The sequence below is a fragment of the Lytechinus variegatus genome, chromosome 14 (genome assembly GCF_018143015.1).
Source record: "Lytechinus variegatus isolate NC3 chromosome 14, Lvar_3.0, whole genome shotgun sequence".
In the NCBI taxonomy this organism is placed as follows: domain Eukaryota; kingdom Metazoa; phylum Echinodermata; class Echinoidea; order Temnopleuroida; family Toxopneustidae; genus Lytechinus; species Lytechinus variegatus.
The window spans coordinates 546,148-562,267 of NC_054753.1; the positions used below are offsets into that span (position 1 = coordinate 546,148).

The 16,120-nt window shown below is 35.1% G+C and overlaps 1 protein-coding gene across 10 annotated transcripts in view; it reads left to right on the top strand.

Annotated features, from left to right (window-relative positions):
- The first annotated feature begins 2,208 nt into the window (after positions 1 to 2,208).
- The window catches only part of LOC121428166 (kinesin-like protein KIF1A), a 161,516-nt gene continuing 147,604 nt past the window's right edge, over positions 2,209 to 16,120 (top strand). For all 10 annotated transcript variants that reach the window (XM_041624762.1, XM_041624763.1, XM_041624766.1 and 7 more), the window contains exons 1-2: positions 2,209 to 2,319; positions 13,475 to 14,870. In XM_041624762.1, the coding sequence (XP_041480696.1) occupies positions 14,771 to 14,870 (100 nt within the window). In that variant the 5' untranslated portion in view covers positions 2,209 to 2,319; positions 13,475 to 14,770. The remainder of the gene's footprint in view (positions 2,320 to 13,474; positions 14,871 to 16,120) is intronic.

Genomic DNA, 16,120 nt, shown 5'->3' on the forward strand with positions numbered 1-16,120 from the left:
CCAAGCACTAAAGTAACTGTCCAATAACTTTCGTTACACTATTGTTAAGTGCTGCTTTTTGTTTTGTTTGCAAAATACAATAAAGCGTATACGCAGATAGTATATAGGCTTCATGTGCTTAGTATTTGCTTCACAATATAAAAAGACAGAAGCATTGACAAAAAGAATTATATTGAAAAATATTATTGGATTACTTTTTTTAATTCAAGAGTGGTTTGCAAGCATTAATTTTGTTGGAAGTTTCTCAATTTGAGACAAATTCATTCAGAAAGCAATCAATCAGTAATTGTAATTTACTTTTATACTTTTACACAGTAAAAAAAATAGCACGTCGTTTAAGCCTGCCACTTTATAACAACATGTTGTTTAAAAAAAAATTTGTCATTAATTAAACTTTTTAAACAACTGTTCAGCTGTTCAAAAAGTTTAAACAGTAGTTGTTAGAGTGACAGGCTTAAACAACGTGCTTAAAATTTTAAACAGCGTTTTTACAGTGTATGTTATACAAACATGGCCGTGGTGGTAAGCAGTTCTGTAACTTAAAATGCTACCATGTGTATTAAATAAAACTACAAAATAATAAATGAATATAGGTGAATGAATAAAATAAATAAATAAATGAATAACTAAATAACAATTAAGGGATTCAGCCCCTCCTTTCATAAGCTTCGTTTTGGCCTGTTTTCGTATTATTTTCTTACAATTCTTGTTCATACTAAATTATTTTTTCTATTCAGTTGAGATTTGTACTTTGTTTTCTTTCATGGTGTTCATAATAGCAGCGATTTGGGTGATGGATTATTCGATATTAATAGATGGGTTCTTTTCATTTGTCAAGTTCAGACAGTGCGGCTGTTGAACATCAATTTAGTTCAATTCAAACATGGGGATTATACCTTGCTTTTTTATTGTTTGTTATTCTTTTAGATTTAAAACGTAATTTCTTATGAAGCTCTACAATGAAATCTACCCTCTCAAGTCCTGTTCATGTGTGTATAGAGATGATCGAATTAAAAGCCTTTTAATTGAAATACTCGTTTACCATTCCTTGTATATATGATGCTATTTCCCTTATGAAGTTGAGACATATATATTATGCCATCCTTGTCTATCTGATAAATGTCTGTAATAGCAATTAGTATTCATTGTTGGAGAGAGTAACGGAGAAAGGGGGAGAGAGAGGGAGAGAAAAACACAGAGAGGGAGAATGGGCGGGGAGAACGAAGGGAATGCGGAGAGAGTTGGGGGAAGATGAGAGAGCTGGAGAGGAAGAGAGGGAGGGGGTGGAAACGTATAAAGCGATTTCATAATTTTGGGGTCCGGTTGGATAGGCCTAATAATCTTTGCATTTTAACTTCGTTATTTAGGCCTATATTGTATTTAATTTCTTTGAATACACCAAATCAAATAACATGTTCCGTACTACATAAACTCAGTGTTATCATTTAGGTGTTTGCAGAAAGCTTTAAATTAAACGATTTAATCAACCATCTTCAACTTGTGAAAAAAAAATCGAAATACATTAGCTAGACTAAATGAAGGTTTATGCCGCATCTGAGCACGCTTAAAGCTCCTGATTAAGAGGGAGTAGACGCTTTATTGTAAAAGTATAATTTCAAACATTTTTTTAAACATCTAAATAATATGGAATCAGACCGATCAGTTCACTGTCCAAAGGAAAAAAGGGTCGTATATATGATATATCAAAAGCGTTTATTTAAATGGCCAATGTATAAATTTTTACTCGACGTTGGAGATCAGTCCAGTCCAACCTTTCAGTTACCATCATGATGCAGTATGTCCCCAGAAGGTATTTTTATAATCTTTTTATTTCATGCACTGTGTGCCAAAATCTCGAGATAGAAATAAAAATGTTGATTTTTCATTGCTTGATCGAATTAAACGACTCCTTAAATTCTTAAAGATGCTGTCATCCTAAAATATATTTTTCCAAACATCTATCAATATATTATATGCTTTGTATTTCTTTTCATCATTATATTTCATATGTGACTGTAAGTTGAACCTGTTATCTTTAGGAGAGAAAGTGGTTGGAAAGGATTTGATATCATGAATCTTCCCTATCGTTTATCAGACCCAATCAATCAATTTGGGCGGCTGTTCTACATGGAAATACCCTGCATCATGCCTCTGATCAAAGCTCCATCTTCTGAAGTAGTCGAGCGCCATCTTTTTGTCAAATTGTTACATTATTGATTGATTTCTGACGTCTCATTCGGGGCGAAGTCAGGTTCAATTGTTAGGAGAAAAGGCACAAAAACGCTATTCATCCTCAAGGAAAACCAACCAAAGTGATAGGTCAGTAGTATATTTATGGATTCATTTATATCTCTTAATTAACTATCTTATTTGTTGTAGATTTTATTTATAAAACCATATGTTTGTGATGTGTTTATGTCTGCTTCGTGTTGTACAGGGCATGTCGCGTGAGCCGATGAGCCAATCGCCCGCAACCTTCCCGGGCTGTCGGCCGTGAACCGTGGCTTGAGATGAATGGCTATGACCATGTCTAATATACCCCATTGTGACCTCGTCCGTTGTTTTCTGTGAGGACTGGTCGAAACCCAGTTTGTTTTGTGTGTGAATGATACTTGAAAACAAAATAAGATGTTGATTTTTTTGAAGTAGATCAAGATGGTAAAGACAAGTGATTTTTTTAATGAGGAAATTGGAATTTGCTCATAATTTATTAAATTATGTCTGGCCAATTCTATTTCTATGATAGCACAAAATTGAGAAAGCTCTTAATTTGACATAAAAACACATCAAAATAATCTTCAAGTCCTCAATCATAATTGAAAATTCTTAAAAGTTACAAAAATTCCCTATAACCGTGATAACTTCTGAAAAATAGCAAAATAGATTGTGTTTATGTGCATGATGTGCCAAAAAATACACAGAAGAAATGTACATCACTGTAGAATCTACACTCATTAATTTAAAACTCAAAGATTTTTGGCATCTAATTGGTTGAAAGGGAGGCAGCGGATAAGATCGTAGATCTCAACGTTAGGGGTTCGAGTCCCGCTCATGCCAAAACGCGCCTAACAAAAAATCTGATGCTATAGCGTTGTGTGTTAGCGTGCCTCACCACTGTATTCAGTGCAGGTGTGGATACAGTTGGAAAACACTACCTCCATCGGAAAGGACGCAAATGTTAGTCCCGTGTATAGGAGAGGTGCACGTTAAAACCATTACACTAATCGTCAAAGAGTAGGGTGTTCACCCGGTGTATTGCACCTGCCGGTCCCGGCAAAATTCAGGTCAAGTCAATATTGACGTTCACATGCCATAATAATCAATATAATGATTGTGGGCATTAATGGAAAGACGAGACAAGAAAGGTGTTCAATATTTGGTCCATTCTTTACTACATGCATTTCTTAATTTTCCATTGCACATTACCGTGCATTTTTTATTTTTACATTGCACAGTACACTAGCGCTTCCCCATGTCTGTGCACACTCGACTCAGATATATATTTATGAATCAATGTATGTCACAAATGAATTGAAATTAAGCACATGGCTGATGGGGGATTCCACTGTGGGCTGACTAGCAATTATCAGAGAAAAAGCGTTGCTTGAAAGAGGCCTACCAATTATTAATTTTATCTATTCCTTTTTTATATAAAAAAAAACTTCCTAACTTATATCAATTATATAAAACAAATAATGAATGTAAATATTTGTGCAATGGAAAGAATATAAATTTACATTCGATGAAAGATGAAAATGTTTCATTCAACGAGGCATTAGCCGAGACTTTGAATTCAAACCACAGTTTTTGAGTGAGCGTGTGAAAGGTCCTATGATTCTAAAGACGAATTGCAATCAATACAGTGATTTAAGATTCACGTGTGAAAAGATCCTTATTCTCTCTACAAATTGTTTGATATGCATTAAGGCATGGAGAATATATTCTATCACTTGTTCCTGGATCTAAGCTTTACAAAGTATTGTTCAATAAGACTGCTCTATTGTTATTATTTTTGTTTGAATGCACACTCTATATTTGATATTGAAGATCTATTATTTTTTTTTGCCATAATATAGACTAACCTGTGGTACATGTATTGCAAGAAATTTGCAATTGATTGTACAGGGTGTCAATTTAATAGAAATAAATCCTTAAATTGGCTCTTTGTTGGAAATTGACAGGCAATGTCTTGGCTGTTTATTTTTTGTAACATGCACCATTGTACTCACTGAGTTGCTTGTTAAAATTGACTAATTGCAAATTATGATGTTAATATATTTTTCTCTGAATCACATTAATATTAAGTGTCTTTACTCCCTATAAAATATACACCTACCTGGTTATCAGTATTAAAGGGCTTTTCCACCCCTCCATAAATTTATGATGAGCATTAATCAATTTTTATGTATTTCTATTTTTTTTACCAGATTGTTCATTGGAATTTTACCCTATTTTTTTTCTTGATCTCTGACACATGCACTTGAAACTTGTATAATTTTCTTCAGTATACATGTGAAAGGATTATACTGTACATATTTGTGTACATGTATGATAAAGAAATGTCATACATACTTGGTATTAAATTCCACACAGTTTGATTGAAGTATCATTCATTTCACTGGTGAATCAGCAGGATATACAGACAGTTACAAGTTTCATGGATACATTAGGTGCTTTCAGACCGCCTTGAAGTTCGTCAGTACCAGACATTTTCTGATCGGGAAATTTACCCCGATCAGAAAATACCAGGAAATATTGGCAGTGTGAAAGCAAATTATGCGTACGGTAATCTCCCTGAAAGAAAATACCCACAAAATAGTAGGTACTTGTCAAAATTACGAGAACTTTCGCGGAGATTTTTCCAAGGTCGCAGGTATTTTGGCAATGTGAAAGCAATTTACGGGAACTTTCAGCCGAGCGTGTAGTTTGGCATGGGCGCCGTGGGTGGCTGCTGAGCTGGTGATTTTGAATCTCACGCCTTGTCTGCTTATCAGACCATACTGCACATGCTCGTAACTTCAGGAACTTATCCTGAAGGGTATGTTTCGGGGCGGTGTGAATGCAGGAATGATTAATGGATATTTTCTAGCCGAAAAAGTTCTCGTAATTTAACAGGGATTCTTATGATCGAGGCGGTTTAAAACCACCTATTGCTGAACAGGAAACATCATGGCTTACCCTGCCCTGTGATTGTAATCCTGTAGGATTACATGTTGTAACAAAAGAAGCCTGAAAGATGCCCAAACCAGCCCTCTATTGGAAATGAAACCTGGGAAAGTTTAGCTTTTTGAATAGAAGAAAAATCAAAGAAACAAATCAATATTTTTGAAAGGATTGAAGAATTATGAGCATTTGATTGTTGCCGTCACTTGTAATGTGTACATCCTGCTGTTGGCCATACAACCAACATGTGTTATGTCACAGTTGTGCAACTTTCATGTGGATTGTCACTTTAATTTTATGTACAGTGTATTGACTTTACCCATGAATCAGGGTTTTTTTTTCAAGGGAGGGCATATATTTGCAGTGTACAAAGGGAGAATGTGACATCACAGATCTTGGTTACATCGCCAAATTATGGAGGATCTCCATAGCATTAATGATTTCATCATTCAAATGCTCACAAACAATATTGTTTGTCCAATTGTTTTCAAACTAGTATCATTGATCAGATGATCTTATTCTTTGTGATTTTTTCCTTCTGTTTTTATGTACATGCTAACTCTTACCAAAGGTTCCATTCATCAATTGATGTAAATGTACACTTCTATACACATTGGCCTGAATTCACAAATATGGTTTTAAAAACTTTTGGTTGAACCCATGTTTTATGCAGATTTCCTGTATAAATCATGCTTACTGCGTATATTAAAAGTGTTCAATGCTGATGCGCGCTTTTGTCACAGTGCAACGAATTGATACCCATTGCCATGGTTAAACACGCTATTTCATTCATGAGTCCACTGCTTGCAGAGGGAACTCAATCAAAACAGTGGACTCAGTGATAAAATAGTATGGATAACCACGGTAACAGGTGCCAATTTTGCGCACAGTGACAAAAGTTTGCATCAGCATCGGACATTTTTTAGTACGTGACCTGCCACCAAAACCAACAATAAGTCAACCAAAATGAATATTGAGAGTTTTATTGAGCTTGAAAATTCATTTCCTAAGCTTTATAATAATATAAAATATGTTAAAATTGACCAACAATAACCATTACAAGTAGTTGATTGAATGCAGTAGAAATGCAGCAAGAGCATAAAAAAATGACAAGAAAACAAGGTTTGAAGTTTGGGGTTCATTCAAGCATGAGATGTGCATACTGTGTAATCTCAGTGAAGCTTCCAAGCAGTCTGAAAAAGTAGTGTGTCCAAGAAACTCTTGTATAACTTTTCTTTTTATTCAACTTCAAATATTCATAGTATGAAGAAGAAGAATTGCTCTTTCGGATTTTCTTTTTTTCTTTTTTGCATTTTGGAGAATACATGTAAATTACAATTTTGGCTATTGACAGAGAATCGTACGTGGCAACTTATTGGTGGTTTTGTGGTGGAAGGTCACATACGCGGTAAGCATAATTTATAAAGGAAATCTGAATAAACCATTGGTCCAACCGATGGTTTTAAAACCACCTTTGTGAATTCGGGCCATCAAGTCCATAAACCTATTCGGTCTATTTTTGTGAAAATATTTGGTCTCCAGTCTCCACTCCATTTAGTCTAATTATAAAGTGTACAGTGTAGTCTAAGGCCGTGTTTATGCTTCCACTTTTCAGGCCAGAATCAGCGTTTCCAAACGTGATTAATCCAAAACACGGTTGCGTCCATGCTTACTTTCATTTAAACGCTGTTTCAAAACGCCGATCGTAAACTCACAAAAAGGTGCGTTTGTAAACGTCGTTTGACCAGAATCAGGCTTTCTGGGGAAGCATAAACAGAACCACGATCGTAAACGTGTTTAAATGACGTCATTTGGTACGTTCTTCCGGTGAGATGAAAATCCGCGGGCAAATACAGTCGTATTGCTCCATGTTATCTCTACGTAATAACAACAATCGGAAAAAAAAAACATTCCAAAAAAGGCGCGCCCAATTTGACCTCGCTTTACGATGCGAAGCCAGCTGGAGATCATGATTTGCTCTGAAAAGTGAAGCATAAACAGCACTCCCAGAACCACGTTTACGATCGGCGTTTTGAATCGACGTTTGAAATTGCTGATTCTGTCCTCGCAATGGAAGCATAAACACACCCTGAATTGCTAGAGTTTTTGATCAACAGTAACCATTACAAGTACTTGATTGAGGAAATTCACCAAGAGCTTAAAAATTATTATTAGTTTGTAAAACGCTGTGATATAGTTAACTATGGAGAGCATACTAAATGCTAGTTATTATCGTAATGCCCATAATTGTAATTTTCCTGTCTGTTTACATTATTTTACTCTTTGTCAGTTTTGTTTAAAAGTGAATAAAATAGAACTGCCAAAAAGTGTGATTTTGATGATTTAAAATAAAATGACTAGTCATATATGATCAAGAGAGACCTGCTACAATTAAAATGTCACTGATCATTGAGTATGAATTTCATGTCATAATTTTTAATAGGTCCTCAAACTTTTTCCATATTCTGCTATCAGTATACAAACTTATGAAACCAAAGATTTTATATTTGATCTTCAAGATTTTTTAAGTAATTCAGTATTTCATATCAAACTATATTTAGGCTTACTTTTATCAACATATGAATGAACGGATGTCATACATGTACATACATGTAGTACAACACAGTTTTTAGAATGGCAGAGGGGTTACATGCATTTATTGGAGTAGGCAACAGGAAACATGAAACCCTGACCCACATCCTTTATACTACATGTACTACATGTACATATTGTAATAATGGGGAGTGTTTCACAAATAATGATTTTCATTGACAAATTTTCTCTGAGCCAATCAGATAGGAGGATTTTGGTAGCTTGTAACAGCAGTTACATGTGGTAAAATCAAACACTCCCAATTGTTTGTACTTTCATGGTGACACGACATTTACTCCTGTGACAAATGCTCTGGGCTTGATATCGTCTGTAGGGTTAGGATTAGATTTTTTTTATTTCTCAACTCATTCCATACATAAGTATCACATGCACAGATTCATCATAATTGAACAAATAGCATACATGTTCATTTCCAACGAATTCAAATACATGTAAATGGTTCATTTTGCATAAAAAATCTTCCATTTTCTTTGATGCACGTTCATCAAATTACGTTTAAAAGCAACAATTCTCTCGGTTGTTGCGATTTTTTTTCCAAACCAAGCATAAAATGAGCAAAAGTGGGTTTGATATTCCATATTACACATTAAAGTAAATGAAATATTTTGCAAACAACAGGGTTAGGGTTGCAATAGGGCTTTATGTGCATGTATGTTTAGGGTAGGGTACATTTTAGTGTTATTCTGTTAAACCCAGTTTTGAAGGTCATTTGATTCGCGAGAGGAATCAAGAGCGGAGCAATTGCAGCCTGGGCAAGTGTCATGAAACCACTTTATAGTCCAGATAAATTTATCTAAGGCAAATAAATAAATGATGATAATGATATTACAAGAAGTCAAAAGATGAAAGAATGACTTTGAATAAAAACAGATTGTAAAATATTTGTAGATAAATGTACTTTTTGTATTTTAATATCATTTAGAGTTTGACCTGTGCCAAGAACTTGCTGAGCATTGAATGATTTTTATAAAGCAATTCCAAAAATATTATGAGTACTTCCTAAATGAATAATCTTACCAGTAAAATTAACTCATGGAAGGGATGCTCGATTGGTAAACAGTGAAGGGGTCTGAGCAGCAGTAGACTACTGCATGATGTAGACACAGTATATGATTCTCCATAGATCTACTGCAGATATCGACTCATCTCTTGGACCCCCCCCTGACCGCACCATCCAAAGCCCATTAGGACAAGTATCATTAACGAGACAACTTTGAATTGTAAATCAATTTGAGTTGATTATCAGGCCTATTGTTGTAATCAATTAAGAAATGATCCACAGAAATGCCCAATAGAGTCCAGCGTGTCTGCAAAATTGTGTATTATACTGGGCAGAGAAACCCCACCATATGGCGAATAAGTGTTGGCATACTATGCAGTATGATGCTGCATTCACTGCTCTACATTCAGCATCTCATCGTCTTATGGTGTACATGTATTACATGTACTGTAGATGGAGATTGGACGCAGCTCTGAAGTACTGATGCATTGTGGGAGGTCCGTCTCAGATTAAGAGGTTATCATGTTGTCTCCGATCCTCTGCCTTGCCTAGCTGTCATACAGCATATTGTAAATATTGTAGAATAGATACTATAAATCTTGAAATGTTGAAAAAAATAAATGTGTTTAATGAAAATGGAAGGAAATATCTACATAATATCAATGGAGACATTTTCTACATTGTATTTTTATGTCGCATTCTAGTTGTACATGCATGCATTTACATGTAGATATCTAGAAAGAGAGAAATACATGTAGGAGGGGGATTAATGTGAGTGTGTGTGCGTGAGAGAGAGAGGGGGGGAGAGAGAAAAGGGTACAGACTTGTCATTAAAACTCTTTTTGGATGCAAAGATCTACATGTAGGATAAGAATTGAAAGAGAAGCAGACAGAGAAAGAGAGGGCTCCAGATGAAGAGACAGAAAGTGAGGAGGGGAGGGGTGGGGGATTGGCTGAGGGGAGTACATGTATTTATAACATCCATGTACTTCAAACTCTTCCAAATGACTGCAATAATGAATCCAATATTATAAAGTGCATCACGATCCCATGTTCAGCCATGTGGCTTAATTTAGTTGATTTACAGTTAAAACCCAGACAGAATACCAAAGCCTCCTTTCATTCGCTCTATCACCATGGCACTTTGTGAGATATCAGTACCTGTTCAGACGAATAAAACAAAAATGCACTCTCTAGTTTCAGTGTTATCATCATTTTTTATTTGTACTGTTGATTATTTACATTAAATGTAGTATTATTGTTCATTATTTCATGACAGTCTAATAATGTTGATGCGACTTCTATACATGTACCTGTAGTATTTTACTCAGTTTTGTATTGCAAAAAATACTTTTGCTATTGTACAAAAATGATAGTATTGAAATATGTTATATATTTTGCTGAGAATGATTGTATTGCATTTGACTCGGTTTCTAAATGTCAAAAGAATTATTTCCAAGTCTCAGTTTTGAATTGAATTCAAATCTTTTAGCTTTGAATTTTAATAAAACTATAAAAGGAAAATAGCCAGCATTCATCTGATCACTACACAGTAGCTCATCTGAATTATTTTAAATCCATTATTTTTGGAGCGTTGTGGCCCAGTGGATTAGTCTTCTGACTTTGAAACAGAGGGTCGTGGGTTCGAATCCCAGCCATGGCGTAATTTCCTTCGGCAAGAAATTAATCCACATTGTGCTGCACTCGACCCAGGTGAGGTGAATGGGTACCTGGTAGGATTTATTCCTTGAATGCTTTAGCGCCTATTAATATGGCATCTCAGCTACAGCCCGGGTAATAATGATATACCAAGTATATTTCAGCACCTTGAGCACATAATCAATGTGGATTTGGCGCTTTAGAAATACTCTGTATTATTATTATTATTTTTCTTTAAAGCCTGTGTATAGCTTTGGTAAAGGGTCAATAATGTGATTGATAATCGAATATCATCTAATATGGCAGTCTTACTGAAGCGTAGAGACCGTTAGATATTTTTCCAACTGCACTTCTCTGAGAAAATTTCAAATATTCAAATCTTGGATATATAGCGCCCTCTCTCGGCGATGCTTGTTTTAAATAAAAAAAAATGGGCATTCAAGCACTTATCTTATCAATTTAGTGATTAGATATCCAAAAGTTACAGACAAAGAACATATCTTGAAAGTTTCAGCCCATTCCATGATTTGGAATAGGATTTGATTGAAAGACAAAAACACACAGATATTTTAATTTGATCGGGTGACCCGATCAAGTTAAATTTCCATGTAAAATCGCAAAATTTATCCTGTAAAACACATTTTCATTTCATATCCTCCACATCATAACTGTTATAGGGCATATCCATTCATATTAGCTAGCAATGAATTGGAATAGTGATAGGTGCATTTTGGTGGATTTACCAAAACTATACACAAGCTTTAAGAGTGACCACAGCTGAACTGAGTATTTGTAGTTCAGATCCTTGAGTTATACAGGAATTTTCTGTTGTCTGCATGGGGGAGAATAAGCAACTGCAGTTCCATTCTCCTGAACTTGAAAGTTAGCAAGGTTCTCATATTATTGAATATAGCAAGAGATATCACCAAACAAACACTTGAAGGGTCAAATGTTTTTCTATCCTTAGCAGAATTCTGAACTTCTGTGTTTGTCTCAAACCTGAAATTTAATTCAAAATGAATGAAATTTTCCTTGTTAAAATATCATTATGGCATGGAACGGTTCTTTGATTCTAACAAAGCATACACTGATCCAATAATCGAGCAATTATACATTGCCAATATGAACTATTAAAAATGCAAAAATTTGGTTTCTATGATAATGCTGTAAAATTTTCATGGAAGTTTTGTGGTCAAAATATTGAAAAAAAAATGGTTGAAGTGTATGTTATTGCTAACTTTTAGTTCTGTGAAAAATGAAACTAATTCTCCAATCAATTCATGAGTGATACACATTTTTAATGGGGAAGCTCACCCTGATAGAAAGGTAAAACTAGCAGAAAAATCATTGAAATATTGGAGAAGTTTGAGGGAAATCCATCAAAGATTATAAGTTTTTTAATTTCTTGATTTGTGACATACCCTGTACAAGCAACTTTCCCATATATTGTGTTGTTAAAAATCAATTTTTCTATTTAAAGGACAAGTCCACCCATACAAAAAGTTGATTTGAAAAAAGGAGAAAAATCCAACAAGCAAAACACTGAAAATTTCATCGAAATCGGATGTAAAAAAGAAAGTTCAGATATTTTTAATTTTTTCTTAATTTTACAAAACAGTTTTGTGCACATCCTGGTTGGTATGCAAATGAGGAACTGATGACATCATCCACTCACTATTTCTTTTGGTATTTTATTATATGAAATGAAGTTTCATTCCTCCCTGAACATGTGGAATTACCATTATTTTAACAGTTTATGGTTAAGACCAGTTTGTCCTCATTGTCAAATTTGTAAAAGTTGAAATATTGTACTATTCAAACAATAAAAAACAAGAAATAGTGAGCGATGGACATCATCGACTCTCATATTTACATATCGCTGAGTTGTGCATTTAACTGTTTTGTGAAAAATAAGCGAAACTTAAAAATGTCATAACTTCCTTATTTTACATCCAATTTTGATGAAACGTTATGTTTGTTTGATTTTTCTCTATTTATTCAAATCAACAATTTTCTGGGGTGGACTTGAACTTTAAGATTGAAATTACTTTTTATATTCGTGTACATGTACATGGATCAACAAAAATCATATCACAGTCACACCTATGTATAGGACTCATGAACCAAATGTTATAAAAAGATGGAAAGAAGGAAGCTACTCATACATGTCCTATTTTCAATGTATGACAGATTTTCCTCAAACCTTTATTAATGTTTGTTTTATCCTGGTAACTTTTCGTCAGGGTGAACTTCCCCTTTTTAAACCTTGTAATTTCAAGTCAAAGTCAATGGGATGGCCATTGGGGGATTCTTCTTTTGGTGCGCATGTCTCTCACAAATTGATTAATACTGAACTTACATGTACATAGTCTAATTTTTTACTGATTAATGTATTTTTGAAGATCAATAAAAATGAATGGAATTAATTCAATTTAAAATGAATTTGTCAATTTAAGTATTTTTTGTCAGAATTTCTATATTGAGATGTATAATTTGGTGATTTTATAAGAAATTGTCAATATATCATATTACCTACCGTTTGACATGTACATGTACAAGCTATACATTTTAATGTTTATAGCATGGAAATGTATCTTAAACTTTACAATAGGTTCAAAGGCTAGATGAAAGGGAAAAGAAAAGAAACTTATTTTTAAAAAGACAAAAACTAACAGTAATTCTGTAGTTTGTATGCAGTCTTGAGGGAGTTTCCAAATCTTATTTTGATTTTTTTTTTATCATTCAAGTGGTATAATTTTCTACTTGTACATTTTGATACCCTGTCAGTACTACATGTACATCTACATGTATGGCTTATATAGTCATCGTAAGTGGTTCATAAATTAATTCAATTTCTCTGCATGGTAAACTAAATTCCATTATAAAAAGGGCATTTGCTGGACTGATATGATGCTTCTGGCACCGGTCCACTTTCCTAGTTTCCTAAACACCTCCGTTCACTTCCTGTATCCTGAAAGCTCAATTTGGTTTTTGTTTGGATTCAAAACATGGTGTTATTTTTTCTTCTTCCCCACACAGAAGGCAAGCCGGCTTGAGCATCACGTGCCTGAACGTTGTTCCTGTGGTATGTAAACACACCCTAGATCAACATGTGAATATCATCTATTAGAGAGTGTGAACGCTAACCTGCCTTGGGCGGTAAAGAGAAATAAGCTTCTGTAGCCAGAGGAGTGAGGATTACCCCAGCTTGTATTGGGAAGACGGAAACAAACGGAATAGAGTGATTTGTTGAGGGTATTTTTGACGTATCCTCTTTTTACCCCCCCCCCATCTCACGTACTCTCCTATCTCGTCTCTCCATGCCAATTTATATCACTCTCAAAGAATAAAGCTGGAGTTAGAATCTGAGCAACCTTGTTGGATTGATTGGCGAAGCTTGATTTAACTCACTGCCTCACTCTTACTCTCCATCAAATGCCTCCCTGAAACGCTCCTCTATTTATGCATTCTCCGAGAAACCAGCAGTTACCATAGCAACCATTGAGGTAGAAGGGACAGCGGAGCTGCACAGCTGACGTATGCATCCTCGCTCTTCAGCCATTTTTTTGTTGTTCTCCTCTTTTTCATCTCTGGGTGTTCGGTTGGAGGCTACCCAGTGTAATGCAATTGGATGATCTCGAGTGTGAGATAGCGAGGAGCGATTTGGGCGAACACTGTCACACCGGTATAGAGGATTCTCAGGTCACTCTTCGTACAGAGCTAGTGAGAGAGAGAGAGAAAGAGAGAGAGGAGGGAGTGAGGAGGCGGCGGCTCAGAATCTGATTTTCATTTGAGGGCATCACGCCGAGCTGGGCAGGCAGACTCTAACATTTGGATGCAAAAAGACAACAGGGATTAGAATACTGGAATGTAACGACGACGACGGCATCGGCCTGCCCAGAGTAACTTCCTACACCTTGTGTATATAGACTACAAGAAATTTAATTTGAAAACATCTGCCAGTGTGTGTTTTTTTGTGTACATTTTTCATCAAAAGCAGGAGAGAAAATGATGTAAACATTCCTGCTTTGCGCCCAAGGGAATGAAAAGAGGAGTAATTAATTTGAAACAAGATTACTTTTTGCCGTGAAGTGACATAAAATGAAACCATGGTGCTAAGAACTAAAGGACGGAGTAATTAGACGAGCAACGTGTATTCTTCCATTGAAGTAAATCAACAGGCAGGGGACTAGTAATTGAGTATCCATTTGTAGCTGAAAGTACTCGCTTGATAAGCCACCTGTGAAGATAAGTCGTTTTGGTCTCAGCTTTACCGACAGTGCTCAGACCATCTTTTATTTTTCTGATCGATGAATGTGAGATAAGAAACTCAAGATGTCTTCAGTGAAAGTAGCCGTCCGGGTGCGTCCCTTTAACAGCCGAGAAGTGGCGCGGGATGCTGCCTGCATCATCGCTATGTCAGGTGCAACAACAAGTAAGTTTTTTGTTTCTTCTCAAAGAATCAATAGTTGCTTTCTTGGTTTAATTGGTTAACAGAATAACTGGATCTATTAAACATGTGTTGTATCTTAATTTTCTGTATTGAATCACATAATACAAAAACAAATGGCATTTAAAAAGGAAAGGTGATACTGTAAATTCATATAGTTGATATAATGTTTAATTGTTTTTAAGAGTGTTTATTATATAATCCCATTTGTTTGATTTTTTTTACCTTTCAAAAAATAATCTTTTTAATGCATCTCACACTGTATCTCATGGTTTGCCGTTATTCATAACTCACCCTTTCTCTCTCCAAATCTTCTTTCTCATGTTTTTTAAATCTTTCGCACTGTACTTTCCGTTTCCACTTTTCTCTTCTCTCTCTCTCCCATTCCCCATTTTTTTTGTCCTCTTCTCTTCATTTGTGGGTTTTGTTTCAATCTTCATTCCTTCCTCTCATTATCTTTCCCTTTTAAACATACTGTAGTTTACGCTTTACATGCATATATATGCAGACATTTTAGTATTTGAGTGTGCTTTGCTTTTGATTGTCTACTTGTAGATCATAGAAATCCCTGATATTCACTTTTAATTGCCTTTCCCCTTGCAATATTGAGCTTTATCAATTTGTAAAAGATGACTGATTAGTATTTCATGGATGATTCATCATCTGTCATCTGTCAGTTTTGTCACTACCCTTCCATACATACATGTAGCCCTACATACAATTGTTCTTTTTGTGTAGAATATGAAGAGAAAGGCGCTGCACAATTATTAGGGTTTGCATGAACTGCCATTGGAAAAGCGGATACCCACAAAATAGCAAAATGTCACTTTTTTCTCAATTTTCTTGAGTCTGAGGCAAACGTCAACCATATAAAAATTTTATTTAATCATGTACTTTATACAGTACTAATTTGAATAATTTTTTTTTTGGTTGCTTTCTTCAAGGAGGCGAATGTCAACCAACTCTACTGTACCTCAACCAATATTTTTTAAATGTATGTTAAGCCCCCCCCCAAAAAATGTACATGTGGTAAGTTGAATATTTATAAATGCCAAATTTCAACTATTTTTCATCTTTCTGAAAGATTGTACCCATGCCCAACTGAACGCTTTATATTCATAATCCCTCTTTGCGTGACTAATGGTGTATTTGTCATTGATTCTGACCCAGAATTTTATGCTAAGTACATGTCATTTGAGCCCTGCCATTCAGCGGCAAATTGCCTTGTTTGCTTG